Source organism: Leuresthes tenuis, unplaced genomic scaffold (assembly GCF_036924035.1).
Source record: "Leuresthes tenuis unplaced genomic scaffold, fLeuTen1.0.hap1 SCAF_16, whole genome shotgun sequence".
Taxonomy (NCBI): Eukaryota; Metazoa; Chordata; class Actinopteri; order Atheriniformes; family Atherinopsidae; genus Leuresthes; species Leuresthes tenuis.
The window spans coordinates 17,853,180-17,877,537 of record NW_027325370.1 but is presented as its reverse complement, the minus strand read 5'-3'; the positions used below and the strand labels follow the sequence as shown (position 1 = coordinate 17,877,537).

The 24,358-nt window shown below is 41.6% G+C and overlaps 2 protein-coding genes across 4 annotated transcripts in view; both read left to right on the top strand.

The window, feature by feature from the left end:
* Positions 1–418: 418 nt before the first annotated feature.
* Positions 419–8,172, top strand: ccnq (cyclin Q). The gene is made up of 5 exons (XM_072367715.1): positions 419–808; positions 2,883–3,066; positions 4,602–4,734; positions 5,111–5,329; positions 7,308–8,172. The coding sequence occupies exons 1-5, from the start codon at positions 520–522 to the stop codon at positions 7,395–7,397; spliced, it is 915 nt and encodes a 304-aa protein (XP_072223816.1). The 5' UTR covers positions 419–519; the 3' UTR covers positions 7,398–8,172.
* Positions 8,173–20,465: 12,293 nt separating this feature from the next.
* atp2b3b (ATPase plasma membrane Ca2+ transporting 3b) overlaps positions 20,466–24,358 on the top strand; it is a 57,106-nt gene continuing 53,213 nt past the window's right edge. For all 3 annotated transcript variants that reach the window (XM_072366659.1, XM_072366661.1, XM_072366660.1), the window contains exon 1: positions 20,466–21,021. The gene's annotated coding sequence lies outside the window, so the exon portion shown is untranslated. The remainder of the gene's footprint in view (positions 21,022–24,358) is intronic.

Here is a 24,358-nt window from a genome sequence, read left to right as displayed (position 1 = left end):
CCTCTAATAACGTTTTGTAAGACTTTTACATTGGCAGATAAAACCGGAAATTGTTGACCAGAGACATTTGAAACGTTTTTGAATGAATTAGAACATAATTTAGGACCGTTTAGATTCATTATAAAATAACTGAAAGCTAAAGGTTTAAGTTATTATAAGTGCATCTCAAATTAAAACTTTTATAGTTTGGATATTTCGGAGGAGTTTTCCTCCACAAAAAGCATCGTATTTAGACACTATATTTAAATATGCCTTTAGTTTCTTTCACACTGGTTCCCCTTAGTATTGTTTACTAAAACTGCGATTATAAGCATTTCTTTAAAATAATAATAATAATTTTAGAAGCTATTTATTGTGAAGTTACTGATCGGAAGCCTTGATGTTTTTCTTCCGGTAAGAAACGTGAATGAACGTTTGCTAGTAGCTAACCAACTAGAAGCTATTTTGCAGCATTTATGCTCAGTTTGTGAAGGAACGTTTGCTAGTAGCTAACCAACTAGAAGCTATTTTGCAGCATTTATGCTCAGTTTCCCCCTAATTAGGACCACATACAGAGTAAGTTTGCATCACATCGGGGTTAGCTCATATTCAGTTAAAGATAAAGTCTCAGTTGTCTCCTGGAATCTCGTAGACAGGCTGGCTTTTCGTTCCTATGGTCCAGCCGACATGGAGGGTCCGTCCTCTCGGTCATCTGCCACCCCGAACGAAGCAGCCAGGTTTGCGGATAGGAGGGACTCTGGCGCCGACTCTGACCCCACCCGGGACATGAGAACTCACTTTCGCGTGTGTCGCTTCATAATGGAGGCAGGTGGGTGCTGCGAGTGTGTCAACGTGGTGGTGGAGTTACGTCTTCTTCTGCCGGCATGTTAGATTAAAAGTTACGATATTGACTTCTTGTGGCAAAGTTTTGCATTAATATTTAAAAGTATGTACCTTAGAGGTAAAATTCTTAATTTTTAATTGTTTTTAATTGAGTTTCATGTACACAAATCAGTGGCAGAGCAGCCATGAGAGATGCTCACCTGCCTTAAGAGGCAACTTCGGATTTACTTCTTATGCTCAAGGTTAAAGGTCTGTTAGGAGGTCCTCTTCGTCAGCTGCCTCCATTTCGACACCAGGATCTTGTGGCTAAACTACGGGTCCGCTCAAATGATCAAAAAACGATCTTCTATCATCTATTAAGATAGTTAAGGAAAGGAGGCAGGAACTATTCCTAAGAATTTCACACTGTTCTGAGAATTCAACCTCACTGACACTAAGCTGCGATGTGGGTCTGCAGCACTGAAATGACAAATGTCCAATAAAAATCCTACAAGAAGTGCTCCATATACTTTAATGTGTTGTTGTATGTTGTGTTCTCACAGGCTGCTATCCCTCCTGTCCTCACATTTAGCCACGCAGTTAGTACAATGACATGAAAATGATTGAGCATCGCTATGAAAGCTGTCATGGCAAGGAATTGTGGGCCAGAATGATCTCCTTTCTTTCACAAAGATGGGCCTGTGTGTTATGTGCCAAATGAGATTATAAAGAAGGAGCTCTTTTCTTTGGCATTTGGAGCATTCTAACAGCTATATTCTTGGCTGATATGTAAATACTTCCAGAATCTTCAACCTGACCCATGTGTCAGAGCAATGTTGCCAGATCTTGTGGCAGAAACAAGTAACCGGGTCTGTGAAAATAAGCCCCCAGCAAGAAACTAGAGTAGAAATACAAGAAACCCAAAACCACGTTACTGTTCCAATCACTATCTGAGATAAACATTATATGTGTATATGTATATATATATGCAGCTGAACGTCTAATGGTCCGTTTAATTCATTCTAACGTGTGAGTTGTTTACCCACTTAAACAAGCAAGTTTTGGTCACACAATCCAAACCGCCTGGAGAAGAGAGTCATGGCTGCATTGTAAGTGATGAGAAGGTGATATCTGAAACCACCCCCACCCCCCTCATAGATGTTTTTTCCCCCAAATAAAGCTGGAAAATCTGACTCCTCCACCAACTAGTTTAGAAGTGAAGAGGCCCATGGGCTTAGAGGTGAAATATCTTCAAGAATAAAAAAACACTTTTGTTTAATTCCCGTCTGCCTCTTGCACATTTTTGAGTGATAACATCTTTTAATTCTGGATTAGGTGTACTGCTCGGAAACAGCCTGCTTTACACAGCTGAGATGACAGCGTGCACGGCGAGCTGTCGCAAGAAAGCAGTGAAATCGCAGCAATAAAGCGTTAATCTCTGTTTGTTGCACAAATAAAAGCATCCACAGACTGTGGAACCACTGAACAAGAGCACATTTTGAGTTAATACGGTTAAACTTCCTGGTTTAACTGTCTGTGTTGGCGGCTCTGATCACAACAGCAGTACGGACTGTTCAGTGGACTGAATTTGCCTGATTAACGATGTACTTTAGATCTCAGTAGGAATGTAAAAAGACCCATTGCTGACATCATATTTTAGCTCTTGAAAAAGGCCCCATGCTGTTTAAGTTCTAGGTGCTGTTGCTTGAAATGCAATTTTTGGCACTTTGGGGGGGGATGGAACAGGATAACCATCTGATTAAAGTACAACCCTGTCTTCTGAGCCGCCCTATGTCTGATCCACCAAGCTGTCCTTGTTTAGCTTTTAGCCTTTGCTTTTACGCCTCTGATCTACTTTAGTTCCTGTACACCAATTTGTATTTAATGGAAGTAGGTTCTGATGATGTCAAAAAAAGTTAGGAACTTGTATTTTGAGTCGGGGTCATTCCAGCAAAGACTCCCAAATTCCTGTTGGATTTAGTTAATGTTTGATTTATGAACGTGTGTGAATGTATCTCCTGGAGATGATGAAGGTCGGAACCCTCTAAGAGCTTGGTGCTGCTCCCTGCTTTGTTGCTCAGGAGTGAAGCTCGGTATGCGCTCGGTTCCAGTGGCCACTGCCTGCGTGCTGTATCATCGTTTCTTCCAGCGCTTCAGCATCCATGTGTATGAACCCTACCTGGTGGCCATGAGCTGTGTGTACCTGGCGGGAAAAGTGGAGGAGCAGCACATCCGGACCCGTGACATCATCAACGTAAGCCACAGGTAATGTTCATGGTAAAGACTGGATGGAATAAATCTCATTGCTGAGAGCAAAAATACTGCAGCTACTCTGTACTTCTCTGTTATAAAGCAACTGTTTTGTAGTAATTTGAGAAGAGAAGCCAGTGATAATACAGATGTTAAGATTGAATTAAAACTTGGCAATGCATGTTCTGGAGACATTTCTCCTGCTGCTCCAAATAGTTTAAGCTGGATGTAACAATGTGTGTATAAAGAGGAAACAGATGAGCAAAAATGCTGATGTTCTCTCAGCTGTGAGCTCTGGTTGACGGTTGAGGTTGCCACGGTGATGTTCAGTGTGACGTTCAATCCGAAAAATGAACTGAAACTCGGTCTTGAATTACTGCTATTGGGGCAAAACTTGTAAGTCTTAATGACACGGTTTTGCAACCGTGAGCTCCGCAAGTCATTCCCGCACTCGTCGGTTTGACATTAGAGTTACGTTGTGACAGAGAAGACAAGTTTTCTGACATTTTGACGGAAAAAGACTTTGAGTCTTGCCAACTTTTTCTTTGAACGTTGGCTACTTTTTTCCTCACTTTTAGTCCAGTCCCTTAAACCTGACCTTTTTCAGAGGAATGTGTCGTTTAAGACTGACCTATGAATCTTTCAAGAATAAAGAAGGCACCTAACTCAAGGGGTGAACCAGTGTTGTGTCTTCGGCAACTTGGCAAAGAAGCCATTTTAAATTGCAGCCTGCCACAAAGACACAGATTCTTACCTTTTTTTTTTTTAGCTGAATCTAAAGAAAAATACCAAAAATAACAGTTTGACAGACATAAAATAGTATTTTTGCACCAACAAGGTGATTCTCAAAGAGCAATTAGCTGAAAACGTGGCATATCTCAGCACGGTGTGCAGTGTGTCCTTAAAATATTTGAGGAAACTGGACAAGTGGAGGACAAAAGAAGATGTGTCAGGCCTAAAAACTATCTACAGCAGATGAACAGTATCTGAAAGTGATGTCTTTAAGAAAGAGGAAAAAATCCAGCAAAGACCTGACACATCTGGACCTTCAGCTGATCCATCTACTGTTGGTCCAAGCCTCATCAGAAATGGTCTCCATGGAAGGGTGGCTGTCAAGTGGCAACAGGTCTTATAGAGGGATGAATCCTCCCCAGAGCCCAGACCTCAACATCATTGAAGCAGTGTGGGATCATCCTGACAGAGAACAGAACAAAAGGCAGCAAACATCCAAAGAAGAGCTTTGGAATGTCCTACAAGAAGCCTGGAGAACTATTCCTGAAGACTACTTAAAGAAATGACAGAAAGCTTGTCTGAGAGCGTTCAGGCTGTGTTGGAGAATAAAGGAGCTCAGACCAAATATTACCTTTTAAAGCTCCTTAGAAATGTACAAACTCTGTTTTCCTGATACGCTGTATGTTTACATACATTTTCCAAGCAATATATAAAGAAATGAGGGATGGCTGAAAACTTCTACATAGTTCTGCATGTCCCAGCTTTTTGTAGTGGTCACATTGAGTCTTTCCACCTCCCTCCTTCTATTCTGCTCACAGGTACTTCAACAAAGGCAGCGCTCCTTTAGAATGTGACAAGGAGTTCTGGGAGCTGAGGGACAGCGTGGTGCAGTGCGAGCTCCTCATCCTCCGACAGCTCAACTTCCACGTCTCCTTTGAACACCCTCACAAGGTAGGAGCGTCTGTGTTCGTGTGCATATCTGTGTGTCCCTGTCCTCTCTGTTCAGTGTCCGGCCTCCTTGTCTGTCCCTGTTACTGCCTGATGCCGTCACGCATGTCCCACTGTGTTTGTGTTCAGACCTGAGGTGAAATCTGTCGAAACGTCTTCAAATTTCACCTTCATCTTTTCTCTTTGTTTACGTTTAGGCTCTGATTTTATAATTCCTTACGTATCCCGTGCATTCACTCCAATGCTAAGTCACAGAAGTGCCTGTCATCTTTAAGGAGTTCAGCTTTCCGAATGCATTAATTTTCCAACATTAATGCCTTGTTTTCTAAACCAAACCAAACTAAAACCTCTCTTTGCTTCTTTTTTTTTTCCCCCGCAGTATTTACTCCATTACCTGCTGTCTGTGCAGTCACTTGTAAATCGGCACGCTTGGTGTCGAACCCCTGTGGTAGAGACTTCCTGGGCGTTGCTGAGAGACTGTTACCATGGAGCCATGTGCATTCACCATACACCACAACACATTGCCATAGCGACCCTGTACCTGGCCCTAAACAGCTACGGAGTGGAGCTGCCTGTCGGCGAGAAGGAGTGGTGGCAGGTGTGTGTTTGTGCTCACCGACTGAAGAGAGTGTGTGAATATAAGAGATGGACTCTTATGTTATCTGAGTGGGAAATACATGCAGTATTCTTACCTCATACCAAGTTTTGGCAACATGGAGACGTCCTACAGATGGGGAATTTTAGCTTCCAACTTTTGCTTCTACTTTCAATGTCCACTTATTTGAAATATTGCATGTCATCGCCTGACTCTCCGTTAGAGTATAAGTAGATAAAAGCAGTCAAACTGTCATCTAAAGAGCATGTAAATGCAGTCAATTTCAAACTGCGGAAGTTATTGATGTTTCCTTTGGAGATGAGGTGCAGTGAGGTGAGTAGACTCCAAGCAGCAGTCGATGTGACGGCAGCGACGGCAGTTAAACTGTCTGTTAGCTGGAAGCAGCTGAACAGTCGGAGTACAAATTAACTGAAGTGTAAGTTGATGTGTAGCAGCAGTTAAGCTGTCAGACGAAGAGAAAAAGGGCTTCCAGAAAGCGAGCGGTCGCTTCTGCAGCATCGGTCGTGTATTTTTGTGTATTTCATTCTATCAGCAGCAGCTGATCGGAACGCCACCGGGTTTGAGGTTGAAATATCATGAAATAATCAGCACAGTTGGTATCACAAAGTTCGATTTTCGTCCCAGGTTGGAGAGACCGACTTTTTGAGTGGCTCTGCCACTTCTTTGCTGCTTTAACCCACTCTGTAGTGTCTCCACTGGCCATCGATTTACTGTCGCATGTAAAGGATCGAGGCGCTTCATTTTCATAACTAATGCATCTTTTATATTATTATCTGACATATTCAGCAGAAAACAGTTGGCCGATCATGTTGCTTTCACGCAGTCTCTGGTCTGGAGTGACCAACTTGGATCAGTTTTCACCAGAAGTCATTACGTATCCTTTATTTTATTATTCAATTCAGTGCATTTATGTCATGCAAATTTACAGCCAGTCATCTCAGGGCACTGTTCAAAGAAGTCAAGCAAGTTCACGTTCATTTGATCTATAATTTGGTTCAATCTAATTTAGTTCACCAAAGTCTTGTTCAGTATGTTGGCGTTTATCGAAAGATGTGTTATAAAAATTTGATTTGCAGAGGAAACCAGCAGATTGCATCAAATCTTCCCGTTGCTTCAATCCAAGCAAAGTGACAGCGAAGAGGGGGGGGGGACTTCCTTTAAGTAAAATCATTATGGGTAGTATTCGGGGTTATTATTGATAGTATTTAGAATTACGTTTGACATATTTACCCGCTGATTAACCAAAAAAACTGAAATAACTGAGTCTAAAGTCAGTATAGTGATCAAGTTAATTCACTTTAGGCTGAATTTCTGAAATGTTCAGAGAATTGTGTCCCCGCTGTCTTCACTGTTGACCTGTGGTAGGCCTGTCGCTCCTTTAGGTCCGTTCAAGCCTTCTTCAGAGAATCAAACAAACTTCATGGAGCTTTAGGTCCTTTTCTACTAATATTCAGACTAATGAAATCCTTCACCTGTAATGGAGTTTTCCTTCAGTAGAACTGCTTCCATAGAAATCTTGAAAAATGGGTGCATGGATTCAAAAACAACAGGAGAGGAGCGTCACGTTTTGCCAACAATATGGTCGAGGTGGATTAAATGGAGGCAGATGAGCAGTATCTAAAAGTGATGAATTTCAGAAAGAAAATCAGTTTGCCTGACACTGTTTGAACTGATTTCATGTGCCGTTTTCATATAAATTATATAAAGCCTCTGGCATATGAAAGTGTTTTTTATAGTTGCACAATTTTACAAACAAGGCATCTTTAGTCACAGCTTTGAATCAACAAGTCCCCTAATCCAAATTCAAATTGAGGAAAGTTCTGGTAAGCTTGTTCTGGTTTTCTGCCTCAAAGCCATAAAATCCAGGTCGTATGAAATTTTATCTGAAGCTTTGATGTCTCCCTTTTGTTGAGGTCAGGTGTGGAGCTCAAGTTTGTGTTGTGTGTTTGTGGATGTGTAGGTGCTGTGTGAGGACGTGACCAAACCAGACATCGACGCTGTGATTTCAGACCTACTTCAGCTCTACGACATGGAGGCCAAGTGTATCTGAAGGACAAGGCTACAAAACCGCCGCGCGACACATATGTGTGTGTGTCTGCGCAGCACGGACATGAGTGTGTGCTGCTCTGCAGTCAAGTGTCAGGTTCAGGTGTGTTTGATGATGAGTGTGTCTGTATGTGAGATAAAAAGACCGCTTTGTATGGAGCGGAGAGAAACCCGCCTGCAGTACCGCCTTCTGCCGCAGAGGGGAGACATTTCTCACTTTTTGGACTCAGACTACTGATGTGCTCGTGTTCTCTGCAAACTCCACAGACATATTTTTAACTACAAATACCACTGCATGAATTTTATGAAGAGGCCTAAAATTCAATATCCAGTTATCATGAATAACTCAATTAATATTTCCAACATATTCATTAAAATGCATTAAATCAGTGGCTTCAGGTAAATCTTAATAACTACTGGATTTTCTCCCTTGGATACTTATCTTTGTCCTTTGTAGTTTAAATTCAAAACTCATCTTGACATTCCATATTATTGTACTAAAAGTATATTCCCAATTTGACTGCACTGATTGGCTGAATAGCTTGTTCAACTTCAGTCTTAGCACATCATGTTTAGAGCTGGATAATTATCAGTGTAAGTGCCTCGTGGTTTATTATTAAGTCTTGTGTGTTTTTGCAGTGCTGCCATTTATAGAGATCTTCTCATGAATTATAGTTTAAATACGGTTGTTTTATTAAACTTCTACCGAGTAGCTGTGAAATATGCAAGGCCATGATCTTCTGTCTGCTCTTAGAATTAAACAATTCATATTCTGCCGAGTCTGTTCTACTCTGTTTCAACTTTTTAATGGAAGTGAATTTCATAAAAAGTAAACAATGACTTGATGATATCGACAATGCAGTCTATGTATCAAAGATTATCTGACATGGCAGAAATAAATTGAATCAAAGCTCATGGAGGATGTTCATTGTGATATATTGTTAAATATAGATTTATTGATTTTGTTTTATTTCTACAAAATTAAACTGCTGAATGAACATCTTCCAAGAGTGGTAATTCCATATTTTTCACCTGGGTTTTTTTTTTTTATCTTCTTCCTGTATCTCAGAGCTCCATTGATTTCCAAAAAACTGTTAAAACAAAATCAGTGAGCCTCACTGTTTCACAGAGTGACATATTCCTTCATTACAATGAACACACACATCCTCCTGCTGCCAAATTATTCATTAAAAGACCAAATGATTGTCGGTCCTCAGCTGAAAGTGATCCCCAGAGGATCACTGTAATGTTGTAATGTCCTCCTGTTTGAGTAATGTTTGTTAAAAATTTAGCATTAAGCTGTTTGGAAGCAATCAAAGCTAAATAGACAACTATTTATACATTTAATTTGTTGGTTTTTTTTTAATGAGAGATGTGGCCACAGAGCTCATGCCAAAACCTCTTTGGGTGGCTTGGCACAGAACACTGGACACAAAGAGGAACAGAGCTCCCGGTGTGCTCACTGAAACTGGTCATCTGCCTTCCCCATGAGGATGAAAAGCTTATCATATTCATCCAGCCCCTTAGGAACAAATGACTGCTCACCCGGGGTCATGGTTAATCCCACCCTTACTTTGACACTTTGGGACATTTCACTGATCATTATCAGTTGAGGAAGGAGCTGAGAGGGGTGGGTTAACCACAAGGTGATAAAGCCACACCAAGTTCTTTCATGTCCTGTCATCAGTGTTGTAATTTATCATCTTTCTTATTTTCAAGAAGCCATATTTGTAGAAACCTTCGCCATTGATTAATTCTGATCATCTACAGTCATACACAGTGTTACGGTGTAAACATCCTGAAATATTGTTAGAAGCTCTCATTTTGCCTTGTCTTGAGGAGCACACTTGTGTAAGACACAAAAAAAGGCTTGTCTTACCCCATTCCCCCCCATCTGTACAGTAGATCCATCCTACAGTCTGAGTTATAAAGTCGTTTCTCTTTAGATTTCAGAAAGTAAACTTTAAGTGTGCCTGCCAGGACACTATGAATACTATTAAAGTCTGCTCTAATTTTCTTTCTCTTTATCTCACAAAGCTTCTAAGACTGGATATTTTTAGCAGATGAGTGTTGGCTTACCTACCATTTTTTTGTGTATCCTACAAAATCAGGTCTGACTGTCCCGTTTGTGTGTGTGTGTGTGTGTCCAGGATGAAGAAGTCAAAGTCATATGATCAGTTTTGACACATCTGAGTCTCTCTGTCTGTCTTCCCTCCATTTTTTCCTCTTGTGCCTGAGCTTTCTGCTTCTCTTCTCCTGACAAGACGTGTCACATGCATCCCAGTAGCATCACATGTCATGCAATATTCCTCCTCCTGATACATTCTCTCCCCTCTCATCTGTCACTTGTCCAGTTTTTTTCTCCCTCTTTCTGTACCTACTGGGGAAAATCTGGCAGCTTCTCACTCCATTTGTTCCAGTCCTGTCATCCTCTCTTTTTTTTCCCCCTCTTTTCCAACTCCATCTCTTCTTCTGTCCATCTCCCTTTCTCACCCTCTCGCTAATTCTTTGACTTCCTTGCGCTTCTCTTCTGTTCACCATCTGTCCTATTCACTGTCTCCCACTTTTTTTCTTTTCCCCTCCTCTGGGTCTCCTTCCCTCCGCCTCCCTCTTCTCTCCACCTCCCTCTGTCTCCCTAATGTTATATTAATAATGGAGAGGGTGCATGTTCAGCCAGGCTCCATGAATTAACCATCAGATGGGAAGGAATCAGAGGGGCAGGGAAAAGTGAGTAATGTGGATGGATGTGAGGGGTGTAGGGCTCAAGGAGACGAGAATGGAGGAGGAAAATGGTAAGCGAAGGATGGGAGATTATCATCGTATCACACATCGACACTCTTCACCCTGCTCCAGTTGCCTCCTCTCTGGGTTCCTCTGATCTGCTTACACATCACTTCGGCCTTTGCTCTGAGCTTGAGGGGAAGTCATAAGGTCAAACGCACATGACCAGCTGCGTGAGTCGCCACGTGCACATGTTTATATCAGAATGACACTTTGGGATGTTTATATTACATTGGGCTTGCAGTGTAGATGTAGAGTGTCCTTGAACGGGCAAAGCATCAGCAGTCTTCAGCCTTGGACCGATTAGACATCATCCAAGCACTCTTAAATGCGTAATGCATAGCCAACAGATGCATAGACTGAGATCATGCGAGTGTGTGTGCACACTCTTAGAATTTAGGGGATGGCAGAGTGAGCAGCTTGCATGATTTATTGTCCATGTAAACTCTGAGATGATGAAAAGATGGATGGACGTGCAGACAAAATAAACCATCTAACTATCAGGCAGAGGTCTCGCAAGGCCTTTCAAGATACTGCCTTTCTTACTGGAAACACCAGTGTAGTGTTTATCTGTAAAAATAAGACATAAGAAAAACAAAAGTATTTTGGAAAGTATTGTTCGTTATAATTTATTAAAAGTTAAAGAAAATGAGGCAGAGATTCAGACATGCCTTGCACTCTTGGGGCTGTTCTGAGATACATCAATTCAAATAGAAATGAGAGAGAGTAATACTTTATATTCATTATCTTAGTTACGATTGTTGGCATTTTTGCTAATTAGCAATGGACAATAATTCCAGCTGATGTCATCAGTTTTGAACAGATTGTGATGGCACTCAACTAAAACTTTAGGGCAGACTGCAAAAAGTTTAGCCATATTTTCACATTACAGACAAACGTTGCCCAGACCCGAGGCAACACTAGGTTTGAGCGGTGGCCATCAATCGCTTTGTGTGAACATTTCAGAGGCAAGAATTGTGAGTCCCACTCTGATCGAATATCTGATACACTTGATATTCTGAATGAATGGGAGCTGAAGCCAATGAGAATGCAATAGATAGGGTTGGGAGGTGGAAACCTGGAAAATGAAATGTAGTCTATGAATGATGTAAGGACAACAAAACATGATAAACAGTTCCACCTACCTCCTCATAAATGTCAACTTTTGTGATACACAGACTCACTCTGTCTGAAGAAGGAAGAAGTTTTACATAAATTCTAAAGATGCAGCATCTTCCTTAAGTGAAGGTTGATTATGTTTTTTATGTATAAACCATTCGGTAAACAATATTTTATTTCTCAGATTTAATGCTTTGTTCTGCTACTAGCTAGGGTCTAGCCTCCTCTTCTACAGGAAAGAGGAAAGTTTGAGTTTGAATGCAGCATCAGTAACTGCTAGTCTGCCTTTAAAGGATTACTAACATGATTAGCTATGAGAATAATGATTTGTTTGTGTTAAATTTAATAACCAAATAACAGTTGTTGGATTATTTAGCCTAAAATAACCCCATTACCCTTGTTGAAAAGTAAGAAAATTAGCCAGAGATCTTAAATAGTTGCATACAATTTCATGCCAACCCATCTAGTACTTGTTGAATTCAAATTGTTAGCATTGACCCAAGTTTATTGGCCTTTTAGCATATTTCTCCTTTAGATACTGCTGAACTCTGGTAAAAGACAACACTTTATACAAATAAATGTGTGTGTTCAGCACAAATGATGTAAAAAAAAACATATGTCTTATGTAACACATCAAAATTGTGTTTCCGTTGGCAGGAAGTTTAGGAAACAACCATACAAAGGAAGACGTGATTGAGTTACTACAGTTTTAGGGACTTTAATTTCCGTAGAAAATCTGAATTGTAACTGAATTAGTTGACATTTGGGGACACTGGAGCAAAAAGATACTGAGTTTCCGTAGCTTACCATCATACAGTAGAGTGATTATAAAAGATGAATGTAGCCACCATGTCTGAGACATGAAGCCAATGAAGAAGCTCCTTAAAGTGCATGCCTACTGATGGCTGCTGGGAGTTTGTCACAAAAGAGTCTTTTGCTTCAATAGAGTTCCATTAAAACTGCATCAACTTCTCTAATGAAAAACTAAATCTGGTTGCATGGTTTCTACTTCTGCAAACTATTTGGGAGACTGCAGACCGCTGCACCTAATCGTCCCGCATGTATTTGGAGCGATTCTCCTGCAACTTCTATCATCAAACCAAGTGTCCATGTTTTTCTTCTGTTTCTCATCTTCTTTGTCAGATATGTTTGGTTTTTTTTCTGAAAGGAGATCATTCCAGATGCACACGAAGCCGATGCTCTCTGTCCGTGATGTTACAAATACTTAGGCTACATGCAGTCGGCCGCAGATGGACTCGATAGATCCTCGTGTCCTGACACAGATGACGAAATTTACATCAGCCAAGCTGCACGGATGAGCAGATAAGGAAACTTTGACATGGTTACAAACAAGGCATCTTTGACACTTTGAGTTAATACATTTTTGCAACCAGTCATTATTGTGTCATTAGCTTAATCCACTTCTTCAGCTCTATTAAGTATTAGAGTATTAAGAATTGGACAGATTTAAAGAGTGACACTGCTGCCCCCGTAACCACACCCAACAGTGATGTTACAGTTCACTGATGTACTCTGGAGTATGCTGCGACAGCAGTGAACAAGCTCAGAGGAAATTAACAGTAGATATCAAGGTAGTTTCCAACAATTAAGGACTGGAGGTCTGGTACAGCAGTACAAGTATGAGTCGTTAGCTGGCTCACTGACTGAGAATCAACTTCAGCTGTTTCTCCACCCTGAACACTGCAGTTCGCTGCTTGTCTCGGCTCAATAATAATGTCATTTAGGGTGTTGGTGGTGAAAAAAAGCTTTCTGATTAGCTTTTTCAGGAATAACAAAATACACTTTAAGGTCTGATTATTTTTTTTTTAGAGAATTTTTAATTAGAATAACAGACTCTGGATGTTAAATGACTGATTTCATGTCTTTATGTCTTTCTTCCTGTCTTTATAACATGGAGGCAAGAACCATACAAACAAAATCTAATCAAAAGATGGTGTTAAATTTAAAGATATGGAACATTAAGCATGTAATAATACAGTGGGAGATCAATATGGTTGTTATATAGAAATTGCTAAACATATAAAGCAACAATTATTCCTAATTGCTAATTTATCATAAAAATAATATGCAGTGACCTGCAAAATTGTGTTGGGACAACAAAGAAAGACAGTTGGGTCTGGGTACATTGATTGTATAAGCTGTACACAATGCCATCAAACCTTCTAAAATATGAAACTGTGATGAGAACAAATAGTCCAGAAAAGGTATTAAAAATGTGGGCTCTGAAGTACAGCCTAAATGCAAGTAGATGTTTAATCATTGCAACTGAGCAAGGTTCTAAAATAACCTGTAAACACCACATTTTTTCAGTTTTGGACTGGGATGTGTCAAATATGGTAAGGAATGTCCTTTAGCAGCCTCATGAAGATGGAGGAGAGTATCAAAAGTTGATGCAGTAGAAACACTAGCGAACATGTACTTTGCAGGTATGGAAAGAGATGTACTACCATTAACAGAAGAAGCTTTAAAAAATTAGAAAATAGATGCCATTTCAGTGATGGGTCAGACCGTGCATAAAGTTAACCCACACATAGGATGAGAGAAAACCTCTCTTCACAACAAACAAATAAAAGTGCAGATTTTAAATTTGCCAGACAACATAAATAATAATAAACTTTGTGAAACATATCTGGGTAAATATGTTAAACTTTGAAGCAGTTCATTGCAAAAGTTTTGAAATATGTCCACACATCTATAGAAATATAGTATATGAGACAGAAATGGAGTTTGTACATTTCTAAGGAGCTTGAAAGTCAACATTTGGTCTGAGCACCTTCATTCTCCAACACAGCCTGAACCCCATTAGACAAGCTTTCTGTCATTTCTTTAAGTCATCTTCAGGAATAGTTCTCCAGGCTTCTTGAAGGACATCCCAAAGCTCTTCTTTGGATGTTGGCTGCCTTTTGTTCCCTTCTCTGCCAAGATGATCCCACACAGCTGTATGCTGTCTTGTCCCACCTGGAAAAGCAGGGGAGCTAAACACAGATGCTCTTCATAGACTTCAGCTCTGCCTTCAATACCATCTTCCCCCACAGAGTGGTGACCAAACTCCTGGACATAGGACTTCCATACTCCATTTACCTCTGGATTAGGAATTTCCTGTCCCTACACAGTGTTAGAGTGGGCTCCCACTTCTCCACAGCCATCAACCTGAGCACAAGCCCCCTGCTCTACACCCTTTACTCTCACAACTGCACCCCTCCACACCACAGTAACACCGTAATCAAATTTGCTGATGACACCACACTGGTAGGACTCATCTCCTGGGGGGGGATGAGTCCGCCTACAGGAATGAGGTGGAATGGCTGACAGTGTGGTGTCAGAGTCACAACTTGCTTCACAACACTACAAAGACAAAGGAGCTGATAGTGGATTTCAGGAAGAGAAATGACATTATCCAGCCACTCACTATCAATGAGTACTGTGTGGAGAGGGTCTCAGGCTTCCGCTTCCTAGGAGTCAACATCAGCGAGGACCTTACCTGGGGAGCTCACACTGCTGAACTAGTAAAGAAGGCTCTACTTCCTGAGGGTTCTTACAAATAACTACATCCCTGAGAGACTGTTGGTGTCCTTCTATCACTGCACAGTAGAGAGCATCCTGACCTACTGTGTCTGTGCTTGGTTTTCTAGCTGCACAGAAGAAAAAGATCCAAGGAATTGAGAAGGCTACCCAGCAGACAGTTGGTTGCCTTCTCCCCTCAATTGAAGAACTGCACAGTTCCTGCTGCCTCAGGAACATTAAAAGGATCCTACAGGACTCATCTCACCCTGGACACACACTGTTTCAGTGTCTGCTTTCATGAAAAAAAGAACAAACAGACTCAGAAACAGTTTCTATCCATCTGCCACCACCTGTTTAAATGCTACTAGACTAAGTAGTTGATCTAGTCCAAATATGTTTACATACATTATTTACATCTTTACATCTTAATCACTTTAATAATTTCCATCCTTCCATCCAGCATATCCCAGGTTTATGTTTATGTTTACACAGTTAAGGACATGTGCAATATATGCGTGTTAGGTTAGGTTTCTGTAGTTTTTAATTGATCTGTTATCTATTTTTCTTACTTTTGTATTTTTAATTTATTTTATTTTATTTTTATTTATTTTAAATGCACTGGAAACTTCCACCTTTAATTTCGTTTTTCAATGTCTCATTGTCACAATGACAATTAAGATTCTGATTCTGAATGTTGAGGTCCGTGCTCTGGGGAGGATTCATCCCTCCGTAAGACCTGTTGCCACTGATTTTCAGTCCACCTCTTGTGTCATTTGGCATAGCTCAGCCTTTTCTCCCTGTTTCCCTTCCTTAAGAATGGCTTCTTGACAGCCACACTTCCATGGAGACCATTTCTGATGAGGCTTGGGCCAACAGTAGATGGATCAGCTGAAGGTCCAGATGCATCTCTCAGGTCCTGAGTCAGGTCTTTGCTGGATTTTTTCCTTTTTCTTAAGGACATCACTTTGAGTTGAAAAAGAAACTGTGTGATGAACAGCGAAGCATCTCCCCATTGACTCAAGCAAGAGCAATGCCAAACCTGTGATAAAAAATAAAGAACGACAATTAAAAATCTGTACATGCACACAGACGAGGTGCCACGGCACAAACAGCATAAAATCCTAATGCAACAGGACAGATGTCAAAATTGTGGCTCACAGCTTGCAGCACAAGAAGCTGCAGAATGGGCAGAGTTCTAAAAAGGTCCTACATGAGCGAGAGGCACTAAAAGATGGTGACCTGATCTGATGAATCACTTTTGAGTTTACATAGATGGCCAGTTGTGTACTTGGGTAAGAGAGGTCGACAGGATGAAGAATAAGGACTGGGCATGCTGGTGGAGGCAGACACTGTCGGAAACATTAGGTCCTAACATTCATGTAAGTAGGAATAATCGTTACATATAGTTATACAGATACCAGCACAACATCTATATGATGATTGGTCTTCTGTTCTTAAGTGATTCAGCTCGAAAGGAGGAAGACATTTTTTTATGTATATTTGTGGAGACGATAAAGAAGATCTTCTTTTATTTTTTTGCATTTGCCTCTGGGAGATGGTGTGGAACAGTTAAAGATAAGATAAAATCAGCATCAAAGCTTTTCATCAAGATCTGTGTGTGTGTGTGTGTGTGTGTGTGTGTGTGTGTCTGCACGGACAGACAAGTCTGTGGTCCATCTCCCTGCAGTGTAGAGGATATCTATTAATAAGTTCATCTGATTCATCTATAAATACATTTCTTCTCTTCTTCCTTACGCTGGCTAACTGTATAACAAGCTTTGACAGTAGCCAGTTGCGTACAGCCGTGCATGTGGAGGGGTTGGAGGGGTAGAGTTGGAGGAAGGCTGCATGAAATCAATGTACGATTCTTTGCGCTGCACCTCTTGCCGTACCGTGGACCTGATCCTTGAGGGCTTCACAGTTAAGGCAGGGAAATGCAGCGTTTCTGCTCCTCGCTCCATAGAATTGGCTTGTCAAGCAGCTCTTTAACTCCTCAGATGGTATCATTGCACATACAGAGCATCCATTTCTCTTCCTGTCAGACTAACTGCTGCTGCTGCTGCTTCCAGAAATGTCTTTCCTCCTGTGTGCCAGAGGACTATTCCTAGAACCAGAGTGCAAATGGTCAGAACAGCAAATGGAAGTGTGTTCGATAACTGAAAAGATATTGAATCACAAATGTGTTCAATAGTGAAAGACACAGCCAAAACAAACATTTATCTAAACCACAGTTATACGTTCTGTTTCCAAAGTTAAATTCAAACATAAAGTGGTGGAAAGTAATGGTTATATTTTTCATTTACACATGTAATGTACTTTTGAAAATGTTTAAAATAATTTTGCAAGTTTCCTTTTGGAAGATTTTGGAAGAATATATTTTTTATTATCCATTAAATGTTTACAGATTTGAGTTTAACATAGAAAACATAAAGTTCTGTATCCAAGAACTTTATTTCTAAAGTTCTCTGGACTTGTCTTGTTGGATCTCAGTGCTGCATTTTATACAGATGATCACAACATTTTCTTACAGAGGCTTTAACTTGTTATTGGGATAAAAGGAACAGCATTAGGATACTCTCAGTCCCATTTATCTGATAAATTCCAGTTTGTTCATGTAAATGCTAAGATATCCTGGTAATGGTTACCTGCAAAATCAAGAATAGAATTATTCGTTCTTCTCCTCACATATAAAGCTCTTAATGACCAAGCTCCATCTTATCTTAAAAATCTCATGGTTTGATATTTTCCCTACAGAGCACTTCACTCTCAGACTGCAGGTTTACTTGTGGTTCCCAGAGTTTCTAAAAGTAGAACGGGAGGCAGAGCCTTCAGTTATCATGCCCCTCTCTGTGGAACCAGCCGCTAGTTTTGGTTCAGGAAGTAGACACCCTCTCTATCTTTAACATAAGGCTTAAACTTTCCTATTTGATAAAGTGTAGAGTTGGGGGTGGCTGAACCAATCACTTTCCTTTTGCTGCTATTGGCTTGGACTGCTGGGGAACCTCCCATTATGGGTTAGGGTAACCGAATCAAACTGAAGATTCAATGTGAGCTGTTGGTTTTCTTACCCAGTATACTTTTAATGAATTGGTGTTGAACTTGATAACAATAAATTGGACTGAGTTGAATCGAATTAGATTATAATCGTATTTCATTTGACTTGTATTGAACTTGTTTGCTGTCTCTTTAACATGTCCTGAAATGACATTTGTAGTAAATTTGTGCAACAAAAATAAACGGAAATGAATACAACTGGATTACTGACAACCCGAAACAGAGTTGTGTTTATTTGCCTGCCTGCTGAATCGTTCTTGAGTAAACGTTGTTTACAGAGCTACAGGTTTTCTACCCATCGTCTCTGTCCCCACTGCATTTTTTTTTTACTCCCTGTCCTCAAGTTCCCAGTTTGTGCCAAACATGTTGATTTAAGATTATCTCAATATATTGTGTTTGGTGGTGCATTTTTCTTCCAGCCGACCTCCAAATCCCCTTTCAATGTGCATCTCTTTTATTAATGTGCTGCAAGGTAGTGTGCTACCTCAGCTTGCTGCAGTTTATCAGCTTCTCCAAGAGACCGTTTTACAAACAAGACTACTAGCTCACAAATTTGCATAAACTAAGTAATGAAAAGGACAGGATTATTAATATTCATGGTCTGGGGGCTAGTAGTACTTACAAATACTGCACCTGTTATCTATGTAATAATGCTTACTCCTCTTCCTCCCTGCAGCCCATACTAGGTCTGGCTATAGTGATAAGAAAAACACAACCAGCTCCAGTTTTCAAAGATTTCAAGTATGACACATTAACTTATAAGGCCATTTAGTGTTACTGGGACTGAGATAAATAAAGTATTTGCCCTGCGTCTTATAAACCTGCAGTTGATATTAAGTGGCATCACTCACTCCTCGTGGTGGGGCAGATATTTTCTAGTTTAGAAATTCAAGTGGGTGGAAAGAAAAATTCTCAATGAAAACTCTCTCTGTTTAGGTGATAATTATGAGACTTGCTGTATTTCAGAAATGTCTTTCAAGTGTCTTTCAAGGTGTCTTTTCAAGCTCTGTTGGGCATCAAAGTTGTACTGCTCTTCACTGAATTTGATATTTTCAGGAAAAGGTTTTTTTAAAGAACCCACAGCTTAAAGACTCAAACCAAGCAGTAGAAGCCAATAGAGAGTAAGTCTGTTTATATGAAACTAAAAAAAAACAACTAATCGTTGTCTTTGTGAGACTAAAACCGGATTTTTAAAAAGCATACAAACATTTTAATCTGACCAAAATGGTCCAAAATTGTCCAAAATAGGGATTCTCAACTTAACACACCCAGATAATGCCTTTAGAGATCGAATCGGTCCTGTGTCCTCCTATGCTCAACTAGACTCAAATAGGCCTATACCTTCTATACATTCTCAATTCCATCAAGCAATAAATTGTTAGTGGAAGTTAATACTGCTGTATTTCCAATAAAGCAGCTCTCATTCACATGTTTTTCTGTTTTGTCATCGGAAATTGTGACTGAAAATCAGCCCCTTAGACTGGTAGACCCTTAGAGTCTGCTCTTATAATATCTTGACTATATAACTGCAAAGTTATCAGACAAAAGCACCAGTGAAACAACTTGTCGTCAGTTACTTGAAAGTAACTTAAAGATGACGTCTGTGCAGTGATTTTGGCTCAATTGAAATAATGATCCTCCACAGAGAAAGTTTAAAGCAGCACGATGTCTTGAATGTTTTTTTCACACAGTCCACACCTTTTCAGCATCGGATACACTTTGTTTTTTCACTAGATTCATCTTCCTTGTATGTATACAGGCACAAAACTTAAATGGAGAGCGTAGTGCACTAAACGTTGCATGGTGCAGTACTGAATGTGGAAATACTGCTGACACATTTTTGGGGGAACTAAATGTGGCAAAGTCTTACAGTTAAGGAAAGAGGTGAGTTGTCTTTCCTAGTGAGTATGTTTGAGAAATATCTTTTAAAAAGCTGCAGAGCACATTAAAGAGTTTACTCAATTCCACAGGAACAACCCATCGTGGGGTACAGTCAAATTTTCTTTTTTTGTGTTGGAACCAGAATAAGAGCTGTTTGAATTGCTAAGAAAAGTTGCTCCAAAGCTTCCTCTAAGATCTATTTAACAGAGACACATCAGACGATCCTTTATGAGAGAAATTAAATAATTCCATCCCACAATTCCTTGGGTCCACAACTTTTTTTCTCGACTCTTGATTAATATTATCCAGCTGTACTAACTGTGATTCTTAAGGATAAATATGAGGGCAGGAGGCTGAGAGTGAGCTGCCTGTGACATCCGTATATTCAACTTTTCTTGGATTTTTTCTTTATTTTTTTTGACAATAAGGTAATGTATATTATGTCTAATTTGATATATTCGACATAACCTTGGATTAACATTTAATTAGAGGCTAATTTAATAATGAGCATACTATCTCATGAAAGTGATGCCCGTGCTTGACGCTCTTGATGCCAGCTGATAGTAGGCTGCCCAACACCAGAAGCGTGCGGTGCTGTCGTAATGACGCAGCCGAGTAGGTGGGGGTGACGTAGCTCACAGAGCAGCCCTCAACCCCCCCTCTCTCGGATGCTGCGACCGAAAGCTCCTGTGCGCGCGAGCTCTAGCAGCGGCTCAACCCCTCCTCCTTCACCTCCTCCTCCAACGATGTCGCATGAGCTTCTCCTCTCACCGCGGCGGTTCTTTTCTGTCTCCTTTCTTTTTCTCCCAGTGTCCTTAACAGTGAACCAAATTCGGTCAAATCCACACAGCCGGCAGCAGTAAGCCTCGTCCGGCCTCAGCCCCCCCCTCCCCTCCCCACCACGGAGGTGTTTAAACCCTCAACCCGGCGCATCCTCTCTCTCTCTCTCTCTCTCTCTCTCTCTCTCTCTCTCTCTCTCTCTCTCTCTCTCTCTCGCTCTCTCTCTCTCTCCCCTCAACCGCCGCATAACTCCGCCGACCAACCATCAGGTGACCGCGCGGAGCGGAATATTCATCAGCACCGTCGTCGTCTTTCATCCTTCCACTCCTTCGGACTCCAGGCAACCGGAGCTGCCGCAGCCCCGCTCCCCCTCCTGTATCCTCTCATCCGGTCTGGGACATTCTCCGCTCCACGCACACGCAGATTACCGGGGATTCTGCCTCCCCGCCCGCGCACTGATGCTGATGTCCTTGAGCTCGGCCTGCACGGTAAGTCTGAGAGTCCGTGCGTGCCCTAGTGCGTGACTGTTATTTACTCCGAGCGCCTTTCTTTTTTTTTTTTTTTAATAGGGGGAGATGTGTTGCTCGCGCTGTGATTCAGTAATAACGCGCGGGGAGGTTTTTTGATGGACTTGGTGGATGCTCTCATCTCAGGCCTTTCACAGCTATTATAATAGCCCGTACAGTAGTGCATACCATAATAACCTGCCAAACAGCGCTATGACATTATGAGGAAGTGTGTGCGTGTATGCGTGTACGCGTGAATGTGCTGGCGCGCGCGTGTACAGGGCTAATGATACATATCCATCCTTCCATCCTTCCATCCATCCGTCCATCCTTCCCTTCGTGTCCCGTGGCAGTTGATGGTCGGCGGCAGTAGGACATTTCCACCGACAAGCTCGCACTCTTCTCCCTTTTCCCTCCTGGTCTTCCCTGGTAGTTGGCTACGGGCAATTGGGTATCAATTGCGTTGTTTGTGTCGGTTACGGCGTGTCGCACCTGCAGCGCCGATCTGCGGGGGTGTCTCTTTGATCAGGTAATGATCCGTGGCGGGAGGGACCTTCACGATTTGCCCGGCGCAGGGCGGGTGTGAGTTTGACAGAGAGGGCCGGCGGTGGCCGGGCCGGTAACCTTGCGGAGGGACATACGGTAACCAAGTGGCGCACCTCTATGGTAACACTTCCTCTCTCTTTGCATTTCATTAGGTCCACACTGTAGTCTCTCAGCTTTCATCGTGACCTCCTCTTGATGCTGAACATGATGAGGATGAGCGGAGAGTTGACGCTGAGGCGCGTCTGAAGGTGACCAGGAAAGGTCGTTTTATGTGGGGAAACACTGTTGCATTGGGCAATTCCTACACACAAGTGCACACTGTTGTTGGCAGTTGGAAGATTTGGGTGTGCAGAGCTTTGGGTGGAGTTGGATAGTGGCTCATGTGGGCAGACATGGGACACTGTGTGTGAGTGTGTGTCTGTGCATGTGTGTGAAATGTGATCGTGGTGGATCATCCTCAGAGGAACTTTCTTTCTTTCTGTCTTTAAACTCTCACCTTCCTCCTCCCCCTCCTCCTCCTGCTCATTACCCAGCTGCTTTAATGGCCTCTACAGTAATGCAGATATCTATGTCCTGTTGGCTGCCCACCTTTAATGGCTCCAGCCACTGACTGTGCCGAATTCTAAGTGTGCTATTCCCGCTGGGTATAACAGAAGTGTGTGACTGGCGCCAAGCCAGTGGCGGCAGGCAGCAACCCAGATACAAGGACCCTGCCAGAGGTGACCCCTCAAATGCCTGTCGGAAATTAGGACTGCAGGTGCACAGGTGAACCGCAGGCAAGCCAGCGTACACCAGGAGATTAAATACTGATGTGCTCACAGACAGAATGTTGATGCGCTCACCTCGGATGACAGGGACCCACTGCTGCACACAAACTCATTCAGTCACATGTGCTCAGATGTGTGCATGTGGCCTAGGTTGCCCTAGTTGGCAAACACACACACACACACACACACACACACACACACACACACACACAGTCACAAAGCATACGTCGGCCCTGCTGGCCTAGAATAAAATCCCATGAGGAGAGTCTCCTCTGTGTCTTTTACTCTTTGTGCCATTCTCAACCTTCTTGCTGCTGCGATAAAGAGAAAATACCCGAAGGGAAAAGAGTGGCCACTTTCTTTAAAAAAAATGGAAAAAAATAAACAAATTACTAGGACCCTCTAAGGGACAGTGTGTGGACAAGTAGGACTAGCATTCAGAATAAATGGGAATGCCGCTGAGGGTGGCTTTGACCTTTTGTTTGACTCTTTTCATGTTCAAACACACTCCCAGACAGGGCAGCCCCCGCTTATAATGAAAGTACTGTGGTGTATGACACATTTGTGTGTGTAATGACAGTGATCTTATAATTGATGTCTCTGGGCATGAGTGATAGTGTCTTTGTGTGAATATTGTCCATTTGTGATGCACGCATCCTGTGGCTAAAGGTTTGCATACGTATGTATTGTGAGAGTTGGGAATGCGTAACAAATTGAGTAACCAAGTTATTATTTTTTAAATTTTGCACTATAATGCAGGCTCACATGTGTGCACGCATGCTCATCTGCACAGTCCACATCAAAGCTCTGAGATAAACAGAAAGACAGATTCAGAGTTTGTTGGGAGGATGAACGGAGGAGCTTTTTTTATTCGTGAGTGATATAAAATCAGACAGACTCAGTGAGTAAGAGATCGGGCTGGGAAGCAAACGTGCGACTGGCTGAGTAAATAAATGATTGCAGTAGCAGGAAGCAGATAGACAGGGAGAGCAGCAAAATGAGGAGGGAGCCAAGAGTGAAAAAAGAGGAAGGTGAAACATGTCATGAAAAAAAAACCGATGTAAATTCTTATACAGATATGAATAAATAGGTGGAACAGCAAGCAAATAAGAAAAGATGGAGAGCAAGAGGGAGCTTCAAAGGAAGCCGGAGCAGGGTGACTCAGTCATAAACTAACACTCTTAGTCAGGATAGAAGCATGGCAGGGCAGGGAGGAAGAGGGAGGGAGAAGATGCAAGAGGCAGAGGAGCTGAGGGAGCGAAGAGTGGAGAAGAGGGATGAGAAAAGGAATAAATGATGAGCTTCTGCTCCGTGTTTTTTCTGCTCAGCCTTATGTAAAATACCCTGATAGAGAAATCAGAATATGTTGTGTCATGTGCGATGCTGAGAATATTTACAGCCAGTGCTAATTGCTCACGTGGGATGGAGCCTCATCAGTGCTGCAGAAGGAAAGCTCGTTGCTGTTCTACTAGATTTGAATCAAGTCAGTTCCAGAGGTGGTTTATGGAACTGATCAGGAAATTGTTTTTCTGGAGATTTTACAAGAGCAGTTCACTCCAGGAAATTTCCCCACTCACAGGTCTCTCCAGATTCGTAAAGACCAAAGAAGCTGACGGTTTGGCATGTTGATGTGTCCAGGCATTGTTGGTGTGGTTGCACTTTGCTAACTTGATTTGATGTAACATCAGCAGGGTTGAACAAAAGAAAGGCAATCCTTTATTTCTCTTAATATCAACACTAAACAACATAAATTAACAATTAAACTATCCTCCTACTAACTGCTGAGCTTGTATACTTATATGTCCTCTGTGACACACAGCTCCTGAGTTGTCCAAAGACTATTAAACACAAATCAGCGTACCACACAAATTAAACTAAACTAATCCTCTTATAAAAGAACTGCTTTCGTATGGGACTATTTAAAAGAGGACTCATTTTAACGTTTTATTTATTATTCTGATTCTTCTTATTGACTGAAATCGATTCTTAGTTTTGATTCTAATGTG

What these genes read in the sequence shown, in the direction of transcription:
- ccnq (XM_072367715.1), top strand. Translation starts at nt 520, where the DNA reads ATGCTCAGTTTCCCCCTAATTAGGACCACATACAGAGTAAGTTTGCAT. An exon ending in TCGCTTCATAATGGAGGCAG is followed by an intron (nt 809 to 2,882) that starts GTGGGTGCTGCG and finishes TTTGTTGCTCAG; the next exon opens with GAGTGAAGCTCGGTATGCGC. An exon ending in GCGAGAAGGAGTGGTGGCAG is followed by an intron (nt 5,330 to 7,307) that starts GTGTGTGTTTGT and finishes GTGGATGTGTAG; the next exon opens with GTGCTGTGTGAGGACGTGAC.